Source organism: Macaca nemestrina, chromosome 9, assembly GCF_043159975.1.
Source record: "Macaca nemestrina isolate mMacNem1 chromosome 9, mMacNem.hap1, whole genome shotgun sequence".
Lineage (NCBI taxonomy): Eukaryota > Metazoa > Chordata > Mammalia > Primates > Cercopithecidae > Macaca > Macaca nemestrina.
In genome coordinates this window covers 129,035,665-129,056,982 of record NC_092133.1, presented here as the reverse complement: position 1 = coordinate 129,056,982, position 21,318 = coordinate 129,035,665, and the positions used below count along the sequence as shown (strand labels likewise).

General features: G+C 43.1%; 2 protein-coding genes across 3 annotated transcripts in view; one reads left to right on the top strand and one right to left on the bottom strand.

The window, feature by feature from the left end:
- Positions 1-997: 997 nt before the first annotated feature.
- Positions 998-20,129, bottom strand: LOC105490646 (cerebral dopamine neurotrophic factor). Of its 2 annotated transcripts, XM_011756489.2 has the most exons (4): positions 19,656-19,893; positions 9,451-9,578; positions 7,300-7,441; positions 998-1,912 (listed from the first exon to the last, which is right to left on the bottom strand). In XM_011756489.2, the coding sequence occupies exons 1-4, from the start codon at positions 19,768-19,770 to the stop codon at positions 1,734-1,736; spliced, it is 564 nt and encodes a 187-aa protein (XP_011754791.1). In that variant the 5' UTR covers positions 19,771-19,893; the 3' UTR covers positions 998-1,733. The 2 variants fall into 2 exon arrangements, with proteins under 2 accessions (XP_011754791.1, XP_070926560.1); XM_071070459.1 differs by lacking the exon at positions 9,451-9,578 and having other exon boundaries at positions 1,477-1,912; positions 19,656-20,129.
- LOC105490645 (heat shock protein family A (Hsp70) member 14) overlaps positions 20,064-21,318 on the top strand; it is a 32,656-nt gene continuing 31,401 nt past the window's right edge. The window contains exon 1 of the mRNA XM_011756488.2: positions 20,064-20,284. Coding sequence (XP_011754790.1) covers positions 20,228-20,284 — 57 coding nt within the window. The 5' untranslated portion in view covers positions 20,064-20,227. The remainder of the gene's footprint in view (positions 20,285-21,318) is intronic.

The window sequence follows — 21,318 nt, the reverse complement described above, 5'->3', positions numbered from 1 at the left end:
AAAACAACCAAAAACTAACTTTGGTTTTTTTGAAGATAGAATTCAAAATAAAGTAGACGCTTTACACATGATAATGAAGCTGCCAAAATTCAGAAACAGTAATTACTTTTACCATTCATTACACCACAGCTTTCTTATTCTCACTTTTCAGTTACATCATGTATATATTTCCTTAGGAACCACTAACTCTCTGACCTCTCAGCTGCCCAGCTGAAAATTCATTTACCTCTGCAGCATTTAGAATTAAAAATTATGCTTTCGATGTATATTTTCAGTCTGAAAATTTCTCCTCCACTCCCTGAAAACAACCCCGGCCAGTAAATGCAATTCTTTGAATGAACAAGGTGGGCTTTTTTGTTTGTTTTTTCATAATTTCTGGCAGGGTCTTGCTGTGTTGCCCAGGCTGAAGTGCAGTGGCAGGATCAAGCTCACTGCAGACTCCACCTCCTAGGCTCAAGCAGTCCTCCCACCTCAGCCTCCCGAGTAGCTGGGACTACAGGTACACACTATCATGCACAGCTAATTTTAAATTTGTTGGTGGAGACGGAGCCTCACTCTGTTGCTCAGGCTGATCTCTAATAACTCTTAGGCTCCAGCGATCCTCCCGCCTTGGCCTCCCAAAGTGCTGGGATTACAGGTGTGAGCCACTGTGCCTGGCAAACAAGGTGTGTTGAATTAATTAATTTTAGTTAATTTCCATATAAATTTTCTATAGCAGTTTTTAAAGACATTATATACATACAATAAAATGCCCCGATCTTATTTTTTCTACCAGATGACAATCTTATTTACCCATGTAATCCCCACGCCAATCAAGATATAGGACATTCCCATCACTCCAGAAAGTTCCAAGGAAATGTTTTTTCAGTATTCCCCAGCTCTGCCTGCCACACAGAGGCAGCCACTTCTACTGTGGTTTTCTTATTCTTATGTAGCCAGAAAATGAAACCAAAAACGATTTTACAACTACAAACTGATAAAATAGCATTAAGAATGGTAACGTTCCAAGTTGTCTATGAGTGTTTTTAATATGCTTTAATCTTCTATCAAAAACTTGTCTGATATGTGATACTAAGCAATGAAAAAGACCTTGAGCTTGGTTCAATTAATAATGTAAATGTTGATATAATTGCCAAACATTGGCTATACTTATAGGGGTTCTTGACCTCTCTATTTTCTTCAAGTAGGTTTAAGTGGGTTTTCTTCCAATGGGAAAAACCAGTACTCCTGCTTGACCATTTCTGATACCAAAGAGAGCTACAATGTAGAGTGAAAACAGAACATTTACTTTAGAAAAACTTTTGATTCTGTATTTGGGATTGAAGTTGTGCATTAAATAACCTGACTGTTGTGTCTTTCGTTGTAGTCCAATATATTTTAAAATTGCATCCAGAGAGGAGTCTCTGAACACCTTCTTCTTTCTTGGAATCAATTTACTCCATCAATTTGTCAGTAGGTCACTTTTAGGAGACAGGCAATGAAAACTGACATAGCCCTTCCAAGAAACTTATGAGAAAGGAACTTTTAGCTTTTGGTACATTGCAAATGTAAGTTATCAATAGTATTAGTTTTACTCATAAACCCAGGTAACAAAATTCTGCGGAATAATACCAACACAAAAAGCATGAGACCAAATATGATGTATTTCCCAGTTGTCCTTAATCAACATGTCCATATACTAGAGGGTCATTTTTCTCTCTAATTACAAGTCACAAATGTGCTGGCGTTGGAGATCAGAGCTCTGTTTTGGGGTGTGTCGCTGCATACTTGGGGGCCAGTTCTTGGATCAGATTCACGTAGTCAGTTTTTTCTGCACAGGCCCTGCACTCCTCCCCCCAGCTATGCAGGATCTGCTTCAGCTCTGCCACTCTCATCTTCCGCAGGTCAACTGATGCCAAGTCCAGTGTTTTTTCTAAATGACAAAAAAGAAAAAAGCCAATTACAAAACAAATGGAAAAAAAAAATCCCTATGAATCCCTTCAAAAGGCATATAGTTTGCTTATCCCATACTGACTACCCTATGATCCAAGGTGGGCAATGATTCCAGTTTCCACGGAAACCAAGACACACCCAAAGGAAAATGTGGTACAGCAGCCCTCTCTATCAGTGGGTTCTGCATCTGCAGACTCAACCAACCACAGATCAAAAATATTCTAAACAAATTAAAGATAACACTACAACAATTAAAAAATACAAACAGGGCTGGGCACGGTGGCTCACGCCTGTAATCCCAGCACTTTGGGAGGCCGAGGTGGGCGAATCACCTGAGGTCAGGAGTTCGAGACCAGCCTGGCCAACACGGTGAAACCCCATCTCTACTAAAAAAGAAATAAAAATAAATAAGTGAGCATGGTGGTGGCATGCCTGTAATCCCAGCTACTTGGGAGGCTGAGGCGGGAGAGTTTCTGGAACTTGGGAGATTGAGGTTGCAGTGAGCAGAGATCACACCACTGCACTCCAGCCTGGGAGACAGATTGAGACTCTGTCTCGGAAAAAAAAAAAAAAATACAAACAATACAGTAATACAGTATAACAACTATTTACAATGATATGGGTTGGATTTGTGTCCCCACCCAAATCTCATGTGGAATTGTAATCCCCACTGTTGGAGAAGGGGCTGTTGGCAGGTGACTGGATCATGGGGGTGGACTTCACCCTAGCTTTTCTCATGATAGTGAGTGAGTTCTCCCGGGATCTGGTTGTTTCAAAGTGTAGCACCTCCCACTTTGCGCTCTTCCTCCTGCTGCAGTCATGTAAGACATGCCTCTTCCTCTTTGCCTTCTGCCATGATTGTAAGTTTCCTGAGGCCTCCCCAGCCATGCTTCCTGTACAGCCTGTGGAGCCGTGAGCCAATTAAACCTCTTTTCTTTATAAATTGCCCAGTCTTAGATAGTTCTTTTTCTTTTTCTTTTAATTTTAATTTTTTTCTTTTTTTTGAGATGGAGTCTTGCTCAGCCACCCAGGCTGGAGTGCAGTGGCGCAATCTCTGCTCACCGCAACCACCATCTCCCAGGTACAAGCGATTCTCCTGTCTCAGCCTCCCAAGTAGCTGGGATTACAGGCACCCGCCATCATGCCTGGCTAATTTTTGTATTTTAGTAGAGACAGGGTTTCACCATGTTGGCCAAGCTGGTCTTGAACTCCTCACCTTAGCCGATCTGCCTGCCTCAGCCTCCCAAAGTGCTGGGATTACAGGTGTGAGCCACCGTGCCTGGCCGATAGTTCTTTACAGCAATGCGGGAACAGACTAATACAAATAGCATCTTCATTGTATTAAGTATTATAAGTAATCTAGAGATGATTTAGAGTATACAGGAGGGAAGATGTGCATAGGTTATATGCAAATACTTAAGCATCAGGATTTTAGTGTCCGAGTAGGGTCCCAGAACCCCTCCTGCACAGGTAGTGAAGGACAATGGTGTATACAAAGTTATTGGGATAATTTGTGTTTTTAATTTGACTTTCTTTCCAAGAGATTATATTTGCTTCAAAACTAAAGGCCTATGTAGTTCCACAATGTTTACTACCATTTGGAGCATTCTCAAGCTCAGTATTCCTAAAACAAATAGCACTGTATCCAAATTGCTACTGTTAAGGTAACAAGAAGGAAACTCATAAGAGCCAATCAGTTACTTTGGGATGGCCTTAGTTTGTGGCCAACTTGAAAGCCATAGATTGTAATTAACCGGCAAAAGTTATGGTTCACTTTTTCTAGGAAGATGTATCTTTGGCAAAGCAAATGAGCTTATACACATGACATAGCACTATTGGGTTTTAAATAAAAATGTAAAGAAATGCAAACACGTGAATAAAATCAGGAATATTCTCGCTGAATCTTAATTGTTTGGGATCTCTGTTTTGAAACTCACCTGATGTCCAGCCCCTACTGAGATTAGGTTGCTAAATTATCACAGCACGTAAAGCCCTTTGTGTTATTCCCACTTCTCCAATGCTAGTGCTTTGGTGCCAGTCAACCTGGTTTCTAAAATTCTTGCCAATGATACTTGTCACTAACATCTAACCTCCTCTAGCAAGACTACTATTTCCCTGTTTATAGATTGTGTGCAGAAAATATCAAGAACTCAGTTACTTCTCAATTGCTGAAAAGATTGAGAAAAAGTCCAAAATTGAAAAAAAAAAGCTCATCTGTAATATACCAATAATTATAATTTTCCTATCAGAAAGAGGTACTTTTCCTCTTTCAAAAGAAAGTCTAGATGGGCGTGGTGGCACACACCTGTAATCCCAGCAACTCAGGAGGCTGAGGCAGGACAATCTCTTGAACCCAGGAAGTTGAGGTTGCAGTAAGCAGAGATCACGCCACTGCACTCCAGCCTGGGCGACAGAGCAAGACTGTCAAAAAAAAAAAAAAAAGTGTTTTTTGCCCCTCCCCACTTGTCCGGTGTTCACTTTGACCATGAATACAACATTTAAGTTTATTTATTAAACAATTAGTGGCAGCCTAGAATTTTTTCGGCTTGACTTCTCTTGAAAGTTCTTTCTCTTTTTTACCTCTGCATAGTAGAACACAACATTTAAAAACATTAAAAACCTAATATTTGTCAAATTATTTGTCAAAACTTTCCAGTAACTCTGTTCTAATTTAAAACTTTGATGTTAAAAGACTTTTGTATTTGGAGGGTCAGCTATACACGGTGCTCCAGAGAACCCTTAAATTTTTATAGTGATTCCCTATCCTTTTTAAACACAAAGCAAGCAAATGAAAACATTCTTTCAGGTCAAAAACCAAATGGCACCTTCCTAATTGAAAACATACTACAACTCCACACTTATCTTGCTTGTTAATTTCATGTCTGATTTGATAGAATACTTTTTAAAGTAGAAACTTGTATAGCCCAAATTATTAATCTGCCACAGTACAAAGGTCCCTGTTTAATCTTATCTTTCCTGCTCACAATAGCTGGGGAGGATAATTAAGAACTATTAGTCTATTCAAGATAAGAGACTGAAGGAGAAAAATACTTTTTTTTTTGTAAATGTCAGTAGTTTCTTTGAGTTTTTCTATAGAACTTGGTATCTGGCATTAACTTTAAAAAGAGGAAAACCTCTGTAATGCCCCCAAACTCCAAAGTAAAGGTCCACACAAAGATTAAAACTAGTTCACAGCTCCCCAAGGGCCTCTAGTGGCCGGCATCGCCAAAACATTAGGTAGTCATTTCTTCTCAATAATATCTGATTTGTTTTTCCATTGTTTAAGGAGCCTGGTAAGATTCCTTGGATATAGGAGAAGTTATTCATAATAAAATTGTTGAATTAAAAAATCAGAAGAGGTTTGTGATATTGGCTTTTATTTGTTTTTATTTTACCTATTTATTTTTCAGACGGGGTTTCACTCTGTCACTCAGGCTGGAGTGCGATGAAAAAAATCACAGCTCACCAGAGCCTTGACTTCCCAGGCTCAGGTGATCCTCCCACTTCAACCTCCTAAGTAGTTAGGACTACAAGCACTCAACACCACACCTGGCTATTTTTTGTATTTTTGTAGAGATGGGGTTTCGCCATGTTGCCCAGGTTGGTCTTGAACTCCTGGGCTCTAAAGATCTGCCTGCCTCGGCCTCCCAAAGTGCTGAGGTTACAAGTGTGAGCCATCGCATCCGGCCAGGTTTGTGAATATTGTTTATACGGACTCAGTGATTTCTGCCCCTATTTCATGGCTTGGAAGCCAATAAAAAAGGGATGCCTACTCTAATAACTACCCTGGAAGTTAGGACTTGGGCTTTGCAAGTTGAGAAGTAGGTCGCCTTTGGTAACTTTCAACAGTAAACCTACTTACAGCTAGCTATGTGGCTATAGGTACATAGGACTATTACATGGCTGTGTTGGAAAATAAGACTAAAATAATTTAGAGGTGGATGTTAATTACTTAGGTAGTTGACAGTACTATACTGGGTATGTAATGTATGTAAAACAATGACTTAAAAGGAATGAAGTGGGATTTCAGGTGTCATGGATAGGCTGAGGAAGGAATTCCCCATCCTTTTATGACACCCACTCAATCTACCTAAATGTCTAGCCCAGATACAAATCATGGTAAAATAATAGATCTATCCATGTGAAATGTATGGGGCCAAGGATAACATTTTAAAATAGGACATCTCCTGGCTGGGCATGGTGGCTTACACCTGTAATCCCAGCACTTTGAGAGACCAACGCAGGTGGATCACCTGAGGTCAGGAGTTCAAGACCAGCCTGGCCAATATGGTGAAACCTCATCTCTAATAAAAATACAAAAATTAGCCAGGCATGATGGTACATGCCTGTAATCCCAGCTACTTGGGAGGCTGAGGCAGGAGAATTGCTTGAACCCGCGAGGCAGAGGTTGCAGTGAGCCAAGATCGCATCACTGCACTCCAGCCCAGGTGACAGAATGAGACTTCGTCTCGGAAAACAACAACAACAACAAAAACATAGGACATCTCCTTCCTTGCCTTGCTGTTTGTTTTGGGCACCCTCTGATAAACTATTTCACCAGGCAAAACCTGATTTGATGTGAATAACCAATTTCCTATCATTTAAAGCTGGCAGAATGGTAGCTCTGCCTAGGAAGGAAGTCATAGTCATCTTTACATCTTCAAAGTCCTTGTATCATCTTTGAATAGGTACCAATTTTGTTTTAATAGATTACCAAGATCTAAATCACCAGGAGGGAGTAGCTGCTCTCTTCATATGTTGAGATTTTCCTTGACATACATATCTGGCATTGTCTTGGTGTGTTGGGAGTTTAAACTCTGATTTTGGTGGCAATTTTTTTTTTTTTTTTTTTTTTTTTTGAGACGGAGTCTTGCTCTATCACCCAGGCTGGAGTGCAGTGGCAGGATCTCGGCTCACTACAACCTCCGCCTCCCGGGTTCAAGTGATTCTCCTCCTTCAGCCTTCCAAGTAGGTGGGCCTACAGGTGCCCGCCACCACGCCCAGCTAATATTTTTTTTATTTTTTTAGTAGAGACAAGATTTCACTATATTGACCAGGGTGGTCTTGAACTCCTGACCTTGCGATCCACCCATCTTGGCCTCCCAAAGTGCTGGGATTAAAGGCCTGAGCCACCACGCCCAGCCTTGTTGGCAATTTTAACCTAATGCTGATTATGCCTGTACTATTTATTTGTCTTCCCTCAACGAAACTCAAATGGCCATAGGTACCATTCATCAGCCCAGCAACTTATTGATGAGTGGTGAATTCCTTTCCTTTTAACACTGAATTTTTAGAAGACATGGCCCCAAGGTTAGAGGTTTGGGAATCCATTGGACCTACTGGGAAAAACAAAGGGCTATGTTATACCATATTTCAGCTCACAGATCTGGCTATCCAACTTCTTCAGCTTCTCACAAATCTTCATTGCAGGCATATGCACACTCATTGGGCGTGTGACTTCACTTAGGATCTTCGTGGCTGCGTCTTTTGTGGCTCCTAGATAATAGCACTGAAGGAAAATGAAGAGAATTGAGTGTTCCAGACAATGAAGACAGAAAGGAATACAGTATCAAGAAGTCAGAAAGAGGTAGGCTGGGCACGGTGGCTCACGCCCGTAATCCCAGCACTTTGGGGGGTTGAGGTGGGCAGATCATTTGAGGTCAGGAGTTCGAGACCAGCCTGGCCAACATGGTGAAACCCCATCTCTATTAAAACTACAAAAATTAGCCAGGCATGCTCGCTTGAACCAAGGAGGCAGAGGTTGCAGTGAGCCGAGATCGTGCCAGGGCACTCCAGCCTGGGCGACAGTGAGACTCCATCTCAAAAAAAAAAAAAAAAAGAAGAAGAAGAAAGAAGAAAAAAAGAGGAAGAAGAGGAAGAAGGAGGAGGAGGAGGAGGAGGAGGAGGAGGAGGAGGTTAACCTGGTTTTCCTGGCTCAGCTATTAAATTTTAACCCCTGCTGACTAAGCCACCAGGAAACAAGTGATTCCATTCTCGTGATCATCCAAATTAGACGTGCCCTACAATCACATGGTATTCAAAGACTAATGAGCTGACACTAAGTATTTTCTCTGTGCCAGTGCTGCTCTCAGTGTTTTAAAGGTATTAACTTATTTATGCCTCACAACAATCCTTTGAATTAAGTACTATTATTATCTGTATTTTATACCCAAGCCAACTGAAGTTCCCCCCATCTAGCAATAGAAGAGACAAAATTACAAAACCCAACACGTTGGCTCTAGAGTCCATGTCTTTTCCCATCAGGCAATTCTGACATTCAAGTTCCCTGACTTCAGAATTTTACATTTAAAAATATAAACGTTGGCTAGGCACAGTGGCTCACACCTGTAATCCAAGTACTTTGGGAGGCCAAGGCGAGTGGATTGCTCGAGCTCAGGAGTTTGAGATCAGCCTGGGCTACAAGGTCAAACCCCGTCTCTACAAAAAAAAAAAAAAAAAAAAAAATCCAAAAATTAACTGGACATGGTGGCATGTGCCTTAGTCCCAGATACTTGGGAGACTGAGGTGGAAGGATCACTTGAGCCTGGGAGGTTGAAGCTCCAGTGAGCAAAGATCACTGGGACTCCAGCCTGGGCGACAGAGGGAGACCCTGTCTCAAAAAAATATAGATAGATACAGATAAATGGCATGAGCTTTACAATATGTCCATGGTGAGCAGTCAACATGCAGATGTAACTGACAATCTGACAATTTTAGGCAAAAAGGAATTGGCCCCAAATTGTCTTTAGTGATATAAAACAGTATCTTGAAACAAGCCATATGTGTATACCCAGGAAGCACCATATTAATGCCATTAGAAGAAAATATAAATACTTCATTAATTACATACAAATAATAATGTAAAATATTTTGATAAGTTTGGCTAATTGTCTTGGTAAGAAACGGAAAGCCCACCCACTCTTACGATGGCAAATTCTTACTAGGAATTCAGTTTCATAATTTCATTTAAGAAAACATAGAATTGGGCTGGGCATGGTAGCTCACACTTGTAATCCCAGCACTTTGGGAGACTGAGGCGGGCGGATCATCTGAGGTCAGGAGTTCAAGACCACCCTGGCCAACATGGTGAAACCCTGTTTCTACCAAAAATAAATAATTAGCAGGGTGTGGTGGTGCACACCTGTAATCCTAGCTACTCAGGAGGCTGAGGCACAAGAATGCTTTCAACCCAGGAGGCAGAGGTTGCAGTGAGCTGAGATTGCGATACTGCACTCCAGCCTGGGCAACAGAGCAAGACTCTCTCTCAAAAAAAAGAAAAAAGAAAACATAGAATTGGTTGCCTGTGGTATACTCAGAAAGTGAAGTAACACTGGAAATATTCTGGATGAAAACACGCAGAACTACATGTCACTGGAAGATGGATTTCTGCTTGCTGCGTGCTCTACGATGGACATGCCTGAGGCAAACATAAGTAGGATGACATCATGTCTAAGAAATGAAACTATTAGCAGTTTTCTTCAAGCACATGGGGAAAATGAAAGGTGAAATTAACCATACCAGGCGGTTTTCTTTTCCTTTGGTATCCAAGCAAAAGCTGATCAATTCTTTCTCTATTGTGTCCAGTGAAAAGTTAACTCCTCTGTCTATCAATGACTTGTAGAATCGGTTCAAGAATTCTTTACATACTGGAAGGAACAAATAAATATGTCTGCATGCACAACTTAACCACTACCACACCTATGCATATGACCCACTAACCACATTAAAAAGAACATATGGGGCTGGGCATGGTGGCTCACGCCTGTAATCCCAGCACTTTGAGAGGCTGAGGTGGGCAGATCACAAGGTCAGGAGATCGAGACCATCCCAGCCAACATGGTGAAACCTCATCCCTACTAAAATACAAAAAAATTAGCCAGGAATGGTGGCACACGCCTGTAGTCCCAGCTACTCAGGAGGCTGAGGCAGGAGAATCACTTGAACCCAGGAGGCGGAGGTTGCAGTGAGCCGAGATCTTACCACTGCACTCCAGCCTGGCGACAGAGCAAGACTCCGTCTCACAGAAAAAAAAAAAAAAAAAAAAAAAAAAAGTCCATATGAGTCAATGCTTCATAACAGTGGATTCCAAGGCTAGGTAAGAATGATTTGGGGGCCAAGCATGGTGGCTCACACCTGTAATCCCAGCACTTTGGGAGGCAGAAGCAGAAAGATCACTTGAGCCCAGGAGTTTGAAGTCAGTCTGGACAACATAGTGAGACCCTGTCTCTACTACAAAAAAAAAAAAAATATATATATATATATTTATATATATATATATAAATATATATATATTTATATATATATAAATATATATATATATTTATATATATATTTATATATAAATATTTATATATATAAATATATATTTATATATATATTTATATATAAATATATATATTTATATATATATATATATATATTTATATATATATATAAATATATATATATATATATATATGCCAGGCATGGTGGTGCAGGCCTGTAGTCTGAGCTACTCAAGAGGCTGAGGTGGGAGGGTCACTTAAGCCTGGCAGATGGAGGCTGCAGTGAGCTATGATCAAGTCACTGCACTTGCGCCATTGCACTTCAGCCTGGGTGACAGAGTGAGACCCTGCCTCAAGAAAATAAAAAATATAAATAAAAAGAATGATTTCAGGCCTGTTGCTATTAGTTTAGTATTGGGCCGAAATGCAGTGGACACGTATCAGTTTATTAAATCAATCAATCATTGGAACCAAGTTCTACCTAAAATAATAACTTTTCCACAAAATTTGGCTAACCCTAAAAGAAAATATACCCATCTATAGGCTACCATTTTGGGACAGCGTAATTTTAAGTACAGAGAAAAATCTGAATAAGAATCTTGAATGGAGCCCCTTGGTGATCTGCGTAAGTCTTTATTTCCATCGTTATGAGCCTAAAGTGAAACCAGGCTGGGCACGGTGGATCACGCCTGTAATCCCAACACTTTGGGAGGCCAAGGTGAGAGGATCTCTTGAGGCCAGGAGTTTGAGACCAGCCTGGGCAACACAGTGAGAATCTGTCTCTGCACAGGCTGTGGTCCCAGCTACTGAGGAGGCTAAAATGGGAGGCTTGTTAGGTCATTTCTTCTAGTTCCTTATTTCTTGAAGATATTTTCAAGCTTGTTTTTTATATCTTTAAACACACTAAACATAATTATTTTATGATCTGTGTCTGAAAATTTCAGTATCTGAAGTCTTCAGAGTTTTTTTTTTTTAAGACGAAGTCTCACTCTGTCACCCAGGCTGAAGTGCAATGACGCAATCTCTACTCTGCAACCTCTGCCTCCCTGGCTCAAGTGATTCTCCTGCCTCAGCCCCTTGAGTAGCTGGGATTACAGGCACCTGCCACCATGACCGGCTAATTTTTATATTTTCAGTAGATACAAGGTTTCACCATGTTGGCCAGGTTGGTCTCAAACTCCTGACCTCAAGTGATCCGCCCGTCTCGGCCTCCCAAAGTCCTGGGATTATAGGTGTGAGCCACCGCATCAGGCCCAGAGTACGTTTCTATTTGTTGTTTCTATAGGTTCTTGTTCCTGGTGCCATGTTTCTTTGTGTGCTTGCTTATTTTGCACCACACGATACTCATACCCCTCAAATCTTATTTGTGAAGATTGTTTGAAGCCTGAGATGAATGAGCATTATTTCCAGTAAGGATTTGTGTTTGTATTTCTCAGGGCCTAAGGGCAACTAGCCAGGTGCTGCTTTAAACAAAATATATAGCTTGAAGTTTTGGGGCCCCTGATGTGAATTTTGGCTGCAAATACAAGTGAGGGATGTTTTGTTGTTATCATCTCTCAGAGATCTATATTTTTTCTTTTTTCTACTTTGCTCAGTGTCAAGGTAAATTTCTTTATAGTCTTCTATGGGTAGGGATGGGTTAGGTTTATGTTCTATGTTTCTTTAAACATAAAAAAACCTAACTTCTATGCCTGATTATTCCAATACCTGAAGTCATTGCAGGGGTGTGTTTCTTCTGTTTTTTGTCCTAGCTGGCTATCACTTATTGTGCCCTTCTTCCCTAGGGGTTCGAGCCTTTTCTAAGTGAGAGCTCTATTTCTTAGAACTTTAACTGTGTGAATTCTTTAAGGACTAGGTTGAATGTGGGTTCCTGTAAGTAAGACTCACATTTGCTGGCTGGGCGCGGTGGCTTATGCCTGTAATCCCAGCACTTTGGGAGGCTGAGGCAAGTGGATCACCTGAGGTCAGGAGTTTGAGACCAGCCTGGCCAACATGGTGAAACCTGTCTCTACTAAAAATACAAAAATTAGCCAGGAGTGGTGGCGGGCACCTGTAATTCCAGCTACCTAGAAGGCTGAGGCAGGAGAAATGCTTGAACCCAGGAGGCGGAGGTTGCAGTGAGCCGAGATCATACCATTGCACTCCAGTCTGGGCGACAAGAGTGAAACTCCGTCTCAAAAAATAAAAACAAAACCAAGACTCACATTTGCTGATGCCTGAGGGTATGATCTACTTAAAATCACTTTCAACTAAATAATCAGTTCAAGATGTTTCAGATCATCCTAGCAGTGTGAATGGGGCCTTCAGCCCCTACCTATGGGCACCAGCTTCTAATTATGAGTTACCAAGAAACAGTTTTGTTTTTCCTTTTACTCAGTAAAAAAGTTCAAGTTAAACTATTTCTTTTAGTCTCTAAAGATGGAAATAGGTTGTAGTTATTTTCAGTTCACCCTTTATAACGAAGGGCTAGTTCTTTGGGGCCCTGAATTCATTGGGAGAGGATCTGCTCTCACACTCCTAACTTGGAAATGCCTGGGACTTGTGTTCATTTAGCCAAAACCATGAAAACTTTTGTTCAGATCACGTGGCTAACAAATGATCCAAGGTAAAGCCAGCTTCAGTGCCCCCTTTAACCCACTGGACTCCCACTTCCACTCTGTAGTTGGCTTCTGGGTATGCCTTCCCAACTCATACTTTACAATATTTTCACATTTTTTATTTTCAGTTGTTTCTAGATGATTTGCCAATCATGTCATCTTTTACAGCTTAAAGTCATATGTGTGTATAGTGTGTGTGTATATATATATATATTTTTTTAATTTTATTATTTATTTATTATTATTATTTTTTTTTTTTCCAAGACGGAGTCTTGCTCTGTTGCCTAGGCTAGAGCGCAGTGGTGCGATCTCAGCTCACTCAGCTCACTGCAACCTCCACCTTCTGGGATTCAAGCAATTCTCCTGCCTCAGCCTCCTGAGTAGCTGGAACTACTGGCATGTGCCACCACACCTGGCTCATTTTTTGTATTTTTAGTAGAGACGGGGTTTCACCATGTTAGCCAGGATGGTCTCGATCTCCTCACCTCGTGCTCTGCCCACCTTGGCCTCCCCAAGTGCTGGGACTACAGGCATGAGCCACTGTGCCCAGCCCTTATATTTTTATTTCTAATGTTATCAACACGAACAGAATACTAAATATAATAGCCAGTCATTTATGTTTTTGACAAATATTAAGCGACTAGTAAGTGCAAAACAGTGTTCTAGGTTCCTGAGATTCAGTAATGAAGAAAACAAAGTCCTTGCCCTTGAGCGTTACATCTGATAGAAGAAATAAAGGTATAGGTAGCAAAGAAGAAACATAAACATGGTAAGGAGGATGGAGGGTGACAAAGTAATAGTATGATTCTTAATGGGTTGGTTAGGAAAGGTCTCTTAGGTAAAGTCATATTCAAGCAGACACCTGAAGGAAGGGGAAGAACAATTTCAGTGGATGACTTGAGAAAGAACTCCACAGGCAGAAGGGACAGCAAGTACCAAGGCTCAGATGCAGGAGTGTCCTTGGTGGCTTCAAGGAACAGCCAGAAGGCCAGTGTGGCTAAAGTAGAGGGAGGAAGAGGGAGGTGTGTAGCAAATGAGATCAAATAGGCAGCAGCATGCCGGGGCATCCAGGGTCTTTCAAGCATGGTAAGGTCTCTGGATGTCACTCTGAGAAGGGAAGCCGTTTAAGGTTGGAAGCCATTTAAGGTTTTGAGTAGAGAAGAGCTATGGTCTGACATGATTCATAAAGGATGTCTCTGAAGGCTGTCTGAAGAAAGGATTACAAGGAAGCAGAAAAGAAAGCAGGGAGACCAGCTGACCAGTTTACAGGTTCTCAAAATAGTTGCATCTCTTAGACCACGGTAATAGCTATAGCGGGCAGGAAAAGTGGTGACACTCTGGACCTATCTTGAAGGAAGAGCCAAAATAATTCACTAATGAACCAGATGTAACATGTCAGAGTTGGGGGGAGAGAGAGAGAGAGTAATCAAAGATAATCCCAATAATTTTGGCCAAGAAATTGGAACCATGGAGTTGCCATCCGCTGAAATGAGGAAGACTACAGGAGAAGCAAGTTTATGGTGCCAAGCAGGAATCTAATCTTTTTTTTTTTTTTTTTGAGACAGAATCTTGCTCTGTCGCCCAGGCTGCAGTGCAGTGGCGTGATCTTGGCTCACTGCAAGCTCCAACTCCCAGACTGAAGTGATTCTTGTGCCTCAGCCTCCTGAGTAGCTGGGATTACAGGTGCGTGTCACCACACCTAGCTAATTTTTGTATTTTTAGTAGAGATGGGGTTTCGTTATGTTGGCCAGGCTGGTCTCTAACTCCTAACCTTAGGTGATCTGCCTGCCTCAGCCTCCCAAAGTGCTGGATTACAGGTGTGAACCACCACGCCTGGCCAGAATCCAGTCTTGACATATGAAGTTCAAGATGCTTCTAGACATCTGTGATAGTTAATTTTATGTAGCAATGATGAAATTAACACTTAAATTGATGAACTTTGAGTAAGGCAGATTGCCCTCCATAATGCGGGTTGGCCTTACCCAACAAGTTGAGGGCGTGACTAGAACAAAATAGACCAGCCTCCCTGACAGAGAGGGAATTCTCCAGCACACTCCCTTTAGACTTCATTCATACCACAGGCTCTCCTGGGTCTCCAGCCTGCTTGCCCACACTGCAGATTTTGGACTTCTCAGCCTTCATAATCTTGTGAGTCAATTCCTTATAATAAATCCCTTTTTATATAGATAAATATTATAGATATTAAGAAGATACATAGATGTAGATTATGTGTTCTGTTTGGTCCTGTTGGTTTTATTTCTCTGGAGAACCTTGACTAATATAACATCCAACTGGAAACAGTGAGAAGGCAGCTAGATATAGAAATTTGAAGATCAGGTATAAGATCTAGGATGAATATATATATCTGGAAGCCATCAACATTTAAATGGCATTTTTAAGATAAGAACACAAAGTAAGGAGAGATGGAACAGAGACACAGTCCTGGGTCTCAGCCTCGTGAAATCCCAATGTTTAGCAATTGGGAAGATGGAAAACAACCAGAAAAAGACTGAAAGGAGCAGGCAGTGAAGTAGGCTAAGAACAAAGAGTGAGTGTTATTCCAAAAGGCAAGTGAGCACAGTGTTAAAAGGAATGTGTAATGGGTCTGCTGTGTTAAATGTGAAAAATGAGATCCCTCTCAACATGTATTTTGCTGAGTTTAATTAGCAAATATATCCAGTATGCAAAGAAGAAACCCGCTGTAATGATCAATGCTACAAGTCACCAGAAACTGTCACTAGGCCAGGCACGGGGGTTCACGCTTGTAATCCCAGCACTTTAGGAGGCCAAGGCTGGCGGATCACTTGAGCTCAGGGGTTCAAAACCAGCCTGGGCAATATAGTGAAACCTCATCTCTATTAAAAATATAAAAAATTAGCTGGGCGTAGTGGTAAGCACTTGTAGTCCAGCTACTCAGGAGGCTGAGGAGGGAGGATCACTTGAGCCCGGGAGACAGAGGTTGCAGTGAGCTGAGACTATGCCACTGTACTCCAACCCAGGCGACAGAGTTAGACTCTGTCTCAAAAAAAAAAAAAAAAAAAGAAAAAGAAAAAGAAAAAGAAACTATCATCAAAGTCTCCTAGTAACCTCTAATTCTTGTCTCATATAAAAGAAACCCCCAGTATTCCAGTGCCTCATCGCTCTTAAGTATTTCCCACAGTATACCTTCATATGATTTCTATACCTCAACTATCACTCTGCCAATGTATCATCTAGCTGATGAAAGTTAGGAATACTAACTTGTCCTTTTCAAGATGTACATTTGACTCAATAAAAGATACCCAAAATTTTATCACAGCATATATGCATACATTTCTTCAACAAACTGAGCGCCTACCATACGCCATGCAGTACGGTAGCTGCTAGAAATGAGGTGGTGAGAGACACTGCCTTGACTTTCAGAGACCAAAACAATATGAGAAGTGTGTTAGATACTGTGGGGAAACAAAAGAGCGGCACCTGGAGGAAACTGGGAAACTGCTGAGTACTAAATAAGGACTTATTTAGTATTAGTACTAAATAAGGAAGTAATATGATAGCCCTGCCAGGGGACTAGACGGGAGGGAGACAGGTAGCAGGAAGAATGCTGTTTTGACAATACGGAGGGGAAAACTGGTGAAGGTCTGCAAGGAAGTCCTGGACTTGGGTAAGGAGAAAGGAGCAGGACCAGTCAGGAGGTACAATCAACGATGCAGTGATTGGTTTGCTGTAAGGGATAAGGGAGAAAGAGAAGTCTAGAATCTAAGCTAGCTGACCAGGTCGTTGGCCCATGCTGTCACCATAAGCATGACAGTAACAGGTTTAGTGGAGTGAGAAGGGAAGGAGATGATGACTTTGTTTTTTTGACTGTGTGACTGTTGAGGTATACCATATCTAAGAGGGCATGTTCACTAGTCAATTGGATGCAAGGTCTGGGACTCTAGAAAGGTCAGTGGATATAAGCTGGATATAAATCTCTAGATTTATTAGACTGGAAGTAGGTTGATTTGGGTTGCCAAAAAGAGTGTGTAGACTGAGAAGAGAGAAGAGCAGAGGGCAGAACCCTGGAAAATTCTAAGCCATGGCTAGAGGATCAGAAGCCCACAAAGACACACTGGACAAGTGGGCATAGAGACACGAAGGAAAAAAGCAGTATCGTGACCACGAAGAGAAGACAGTTTCTGAAAGGGAAAGATGTCAATTGTGTCACACGCCACAAAGAAGTCAAGGTAAGAAAGGAAACTCATTTTCTGGACTTACATGAAGAGAATAACCTTGCCACAAATGCCCTAACAAATTAGTAACTTCTTAAGTTTTCTAGGATGTCTTTATTGCTAAAATAACCTCAGATAGCCATAATTCTTTTATTTACATTGTGGTTTTATGTTTATTAAAGATAGTTCTATAAGTGAATCTATAATTATTTTAAAATAAAAAGTTGTTTAAAATAGTCCCATAATATAATCCTTTAAAAGAGACTTGGAAATATTTACGTTTTTCCAGTAAACCTCACATTAGCTAACGTAGGATTCACAAACTTGAATATCTACAGGGGCCAGGCAAGGAAAAAGAAGAGTTAAGCCGGGCGCGGTGGCTCAAGCCTGTAATCCCAGCACTTTGGGAGGCTGAGACGGGCGGATCACAAGGTCAGGAGATCGAGACCATCCTGGCTAACACGGTGAAACCCCGTCTCTACTAAAAAATACAAAAAGCTAGCCGGGCGAGGTGGCGGGCGCCTGTAGTCCCAGCTACTCGGGAGGCTGAGGCAGGAGAATGGCGTGAACCCGGGAGGCGGAGCTTGCAGTGAGCTGAGATCCGGCCACTGCACTCCAGCCCGGGTGACAGAGTGAGACTCCGTCTCAAAAAAAAAAAAAAAAAAAAAAAAAAGAAGAGTTAAGCAATTTGAATCGGGGGCAGAGTGGGGGTGGCAAATAACTCAAAACCCACATCCTTTCTAAAAAGAGCAGCCAATAGCCAATTCTACTATATTGCCATAAGGGCCAGTCTTGCCAGGTCATCTGGTTTTTTGAGAAAAGCCAGAAAAATGAATTTTTACATAAAATTTCCCAATTTTAAAATGTACCCAGTGAATTTAATTTTTTTCAAAATATTTTGTAAATGTAACAAAATATATCAATAGGTCTGAGACGGCTCATGAACCATTTAGTTTTTTTACCTTCGCTCTAGAGTATATACAATATGGCATTTTAATCTTATACATTGAGAAGAAATTAAGTTGTAAATAAGAAAGGAGGCTGAGGAGGGAAGATCACTCATAAGCAGTAATACAGCTGGATGCAGAATCTAGTTCTTTTAGTCACCAAACTGTTATGTCTTTCCTCTGCGATTATACAGCTTCTTTACCTAACAAATGAAACATATACACAGGTTAGTCAGACATGCAAGTTAACAATCACAGCATGCTGTAATAAATTTAGGACAGACAGCATAAGCTTTCCACTTAATTAATCCAGATGCTGTCTCTATTGAAATGTCTGTAAGTGGGAGCTCCAGATGAGTCATCAAATCAACTGTCTTTGCCTCAAAAATTCTGCTTTAAAAGTATAGAACACAATTATAGCACGGTTTTGAGCAAAATTATAACTTAGCTAAATAAATATCTTTATATCAAATAACAACATCATGTAGATATTTTAAATTTCTGGAGAAAAGTTTAATTATTGCAGAGCTGATAGAAAGCTGGGCTCCAATTATTAAGACTTTAAGGACTGGCCGCTGTGGCTCACGCCTGTAATCCCAGCACTTTGGGAGGCTGAGACAGCCCAATCACCTGAGGCCAGGAGTTCAAGACCAGTCTGGCCAACATGGTGAAACTCCATCTCCACGAAAAATATAAGAATTAGTTGGGCGTGGTGGTGGTGCCTGTAGTACCAGCTACTCAGGAGGCTGAGGCAGGAGAATCGCTGGAACCTGATGGTGGAGGCTGCAGTGAGCCAAGATTGTGCCACTGTACTCCAGCCTGGGCGACACAGCGAGGCTCTGTCTCAAACAAAAACAAAAACAAAAAAACAAACAAAAACATAACTTTAGTACGACTATATCCATCCATTCACTCAACATATATGATGAACCTACAATTTCCTGTTCTCTAGGGATATTATTTTCCAGCTCAGGGCATATACATTTAAACTAATCATTTTCAGTAAAACATGGAGTGAGCGCTACAGGCGTACAGAAGGAAGGGGCTAGCATAGCCACTTAACTTCTTTGCCTTTGCTAACAGATCTCTAAAGTGAAGTATGCTGATTTTGCAAAAAGCAAAGTCTCAGAGCTAGGGGACTTGGTGGGACACAGACCCATGTATTGTGACTGCAAGTTCACAGCTGAGATACCGTGAACAAAAAGGAATCACTCTTTCGTATTCCTCTCTTTCCCAAGGAGTCAGTGTACTCCTTCGCAAAGCAACTTTCACCTATAGAGTCCTAACAAATATTAGCTGTGTTTTCTGATTTAAGCCACTCAACTCAATGCCATGTTTTGTTTTCCTTTTGGGAGTCACCAACTAGCTTGGACTTGAAAGACGTCTTCTGTGCAAGGGGAAGCAAATCTTGCTGGCTGGAAGCAGCAGAATCAATCTGGCGCCAGGATCATCTGAATCTAGCAGTCTTTGCACAAACTCTAATCGAAATACAAACCCAGCAGCTTTTACTGCTGAAGTTTAATATTCACAGCAAACCCGCAACGTGACCTCACGTTGCCACTGGGCCCGGCTTGAGCTTTTGCTCGAGCTGGGTTTGGGCGATCTAAAACGAGGGACTGGGTGAAATGTTATTTATAGCCAGGGCCAGGAGAAGCCAAAGCCGACAGCGATTGCACTCCAGCGCGGGGCCGCCGCCATGCAAGCAGGTCGCACACCGCTCACCTTCACAGTCGGCCCCCGGTCGCCCCCCCGCCTCCTGGCCCTGCGCCAGCACCGGGTGAGAGACCCAAAGCCCGGCGCAAAAGGCCACCACGGCAACTGGGCTCGCGCACCACATGCTGGGCCAGCAGCTTCAATCGCCTCCGCCACCCGCAACCACCGCCCACCGAGGTGCAGAAGCGAGCTGAGTAGAGTGCGAGGTTGGAAAGAATCTGCCGGTAGTTGCCAGGACAAATGACGCAACTGAACTGAGAGTTTCCATTGGCTCTCACGGAAGGGACAGGAAGGGGGCGGAGCGTAGAAGCCTTTTCCCGTCCCTCCCTGGTTGCGCGTGCGCACTATGCAGTTCCGCAGAGCGCAGAGACACGCGCTGAAGCTACTCGCGTACTGCGCGTGAAGAAAGGCAGAACCTTCACGCTGATTGGCGGCTACGCGGGAGGCTGTCGCGGCGGCCCGGACGCAGGGGGCGGGCGGGAACGTGAAGCTCCGCGGTGCCTGATGGGGCCGTTGGGCGGCTGGTAGCTGTTGCTGTTGGAGGACCCCTTCATTCCTACCGCCGCCGTCCCTGCTGCCTCATGGCGGCCATCGGAGTTCACCTGGGCTGCACCTCAGCCTGTGTGGCCGTCTATAAGGTGAGGGGCTGCGGAGCTGGGCTAGGGCTTCATGACGGCCACCCGGTTCTCTGGCGCGGGCTCATCCACAGGCTTGAGAGCGGCGTGTCGCCGGCCTAGGGATGTCGTGGAGTGGCGTTGCCGCGAGAACACTCCGGGGCGAAGGGCCGGGCGGGCCAGGCCTAGCCCCTGGCGACTCCTTCAGAAAGTTCTCTGCTCCGCGGCGGAAGCTCCCGGCGACTTAGACGCGCAGAGTTCCAGGGGCGTCATGGCGGCGGGATGCCCAGAGGGGTCCCGGGGACAACGGAGCTGCAGGGTGCCCGGGGGGTCTCGGAGAAGGCGGGGCCGCTGGGTGTCCGGGGATGGGTCCCGGGGACGTCCTGGCCTCTGAAGGCCGGAAGGGTCTCGCTGACGTCAGGGCCTCAGGATTCCCTTGGGTGGGAGGTTCTCGGAAAGTGGCCGCGAGGTGCTTGGAGGCGGTGGTCTTTGGGACAGCAGGGCCGCAGGACGTGCTGAGCTGGGCCCGAACGTCTAGGTCCCGGAGGGGCGGGGAGGCTGCTGTCGAGTTGGAGCTGATGGTCCTGCAACGCTGCCTGGCTGTGAAGCCAGTTGATTGTGCGTGCTCTACAGAGGTGGAAGTGAGAGCTTGACAGGACTTGTGGCCTTTCTCTCCTCAGTGGGGAGGCAGAAGGAACGATAATCATGAACTCCGTTGCCACTAGTTCCGCGTTTAAATGTCAAATGACTTGTTAGGAAAAGCCAAAGGGAATACTTCATTTTGTAGAAATAGTAAGAAAGGGGCCCAGCGCGGTGGCTTACGCCTGTAATTCCAGCGCTTTGGGAAGCCAAGGCAGGCGGATCATGTGAGGTCAGGAGTTCGAGACCAGCCTGGCCAACATGGTGAAACCCCGCCTCTACTAAAAATACAAAAAAATTATCCAGGCTCGCCTGTAATCCCCGCTGCTCAGGAGGCTAAGGCATGAGAATCGCTTGAACCCTGAAGGCGGAGATTGCAGTGAGCCGAGATCCGCCACTGTAGTGTGCACTCCAGCCTG

Coding starts and splice junctions, on each gene's coding strand:
- LOC105490646 (XM_011756489.2), bottom strand. CDS start 19,770: ATGTGGTGCGCGAGCCCAGTTGCCGTGGTGGCCTTTTGCGCCGGGCTT. Junction 7,442..9,450: donor AAGGAAAAGAAAACCGCCTG/GTATGGTTAATT, acceptor ATTTTCCTTCAG/TGCTATTATCTAGGAGCCAC. Junction 1,913..7,299: donor GATCTGTGAGCTGAAATATG/GTATAACATAGC, acceptor TTTGTCATTTAG/AAAAAACACTGGACTTGGCA.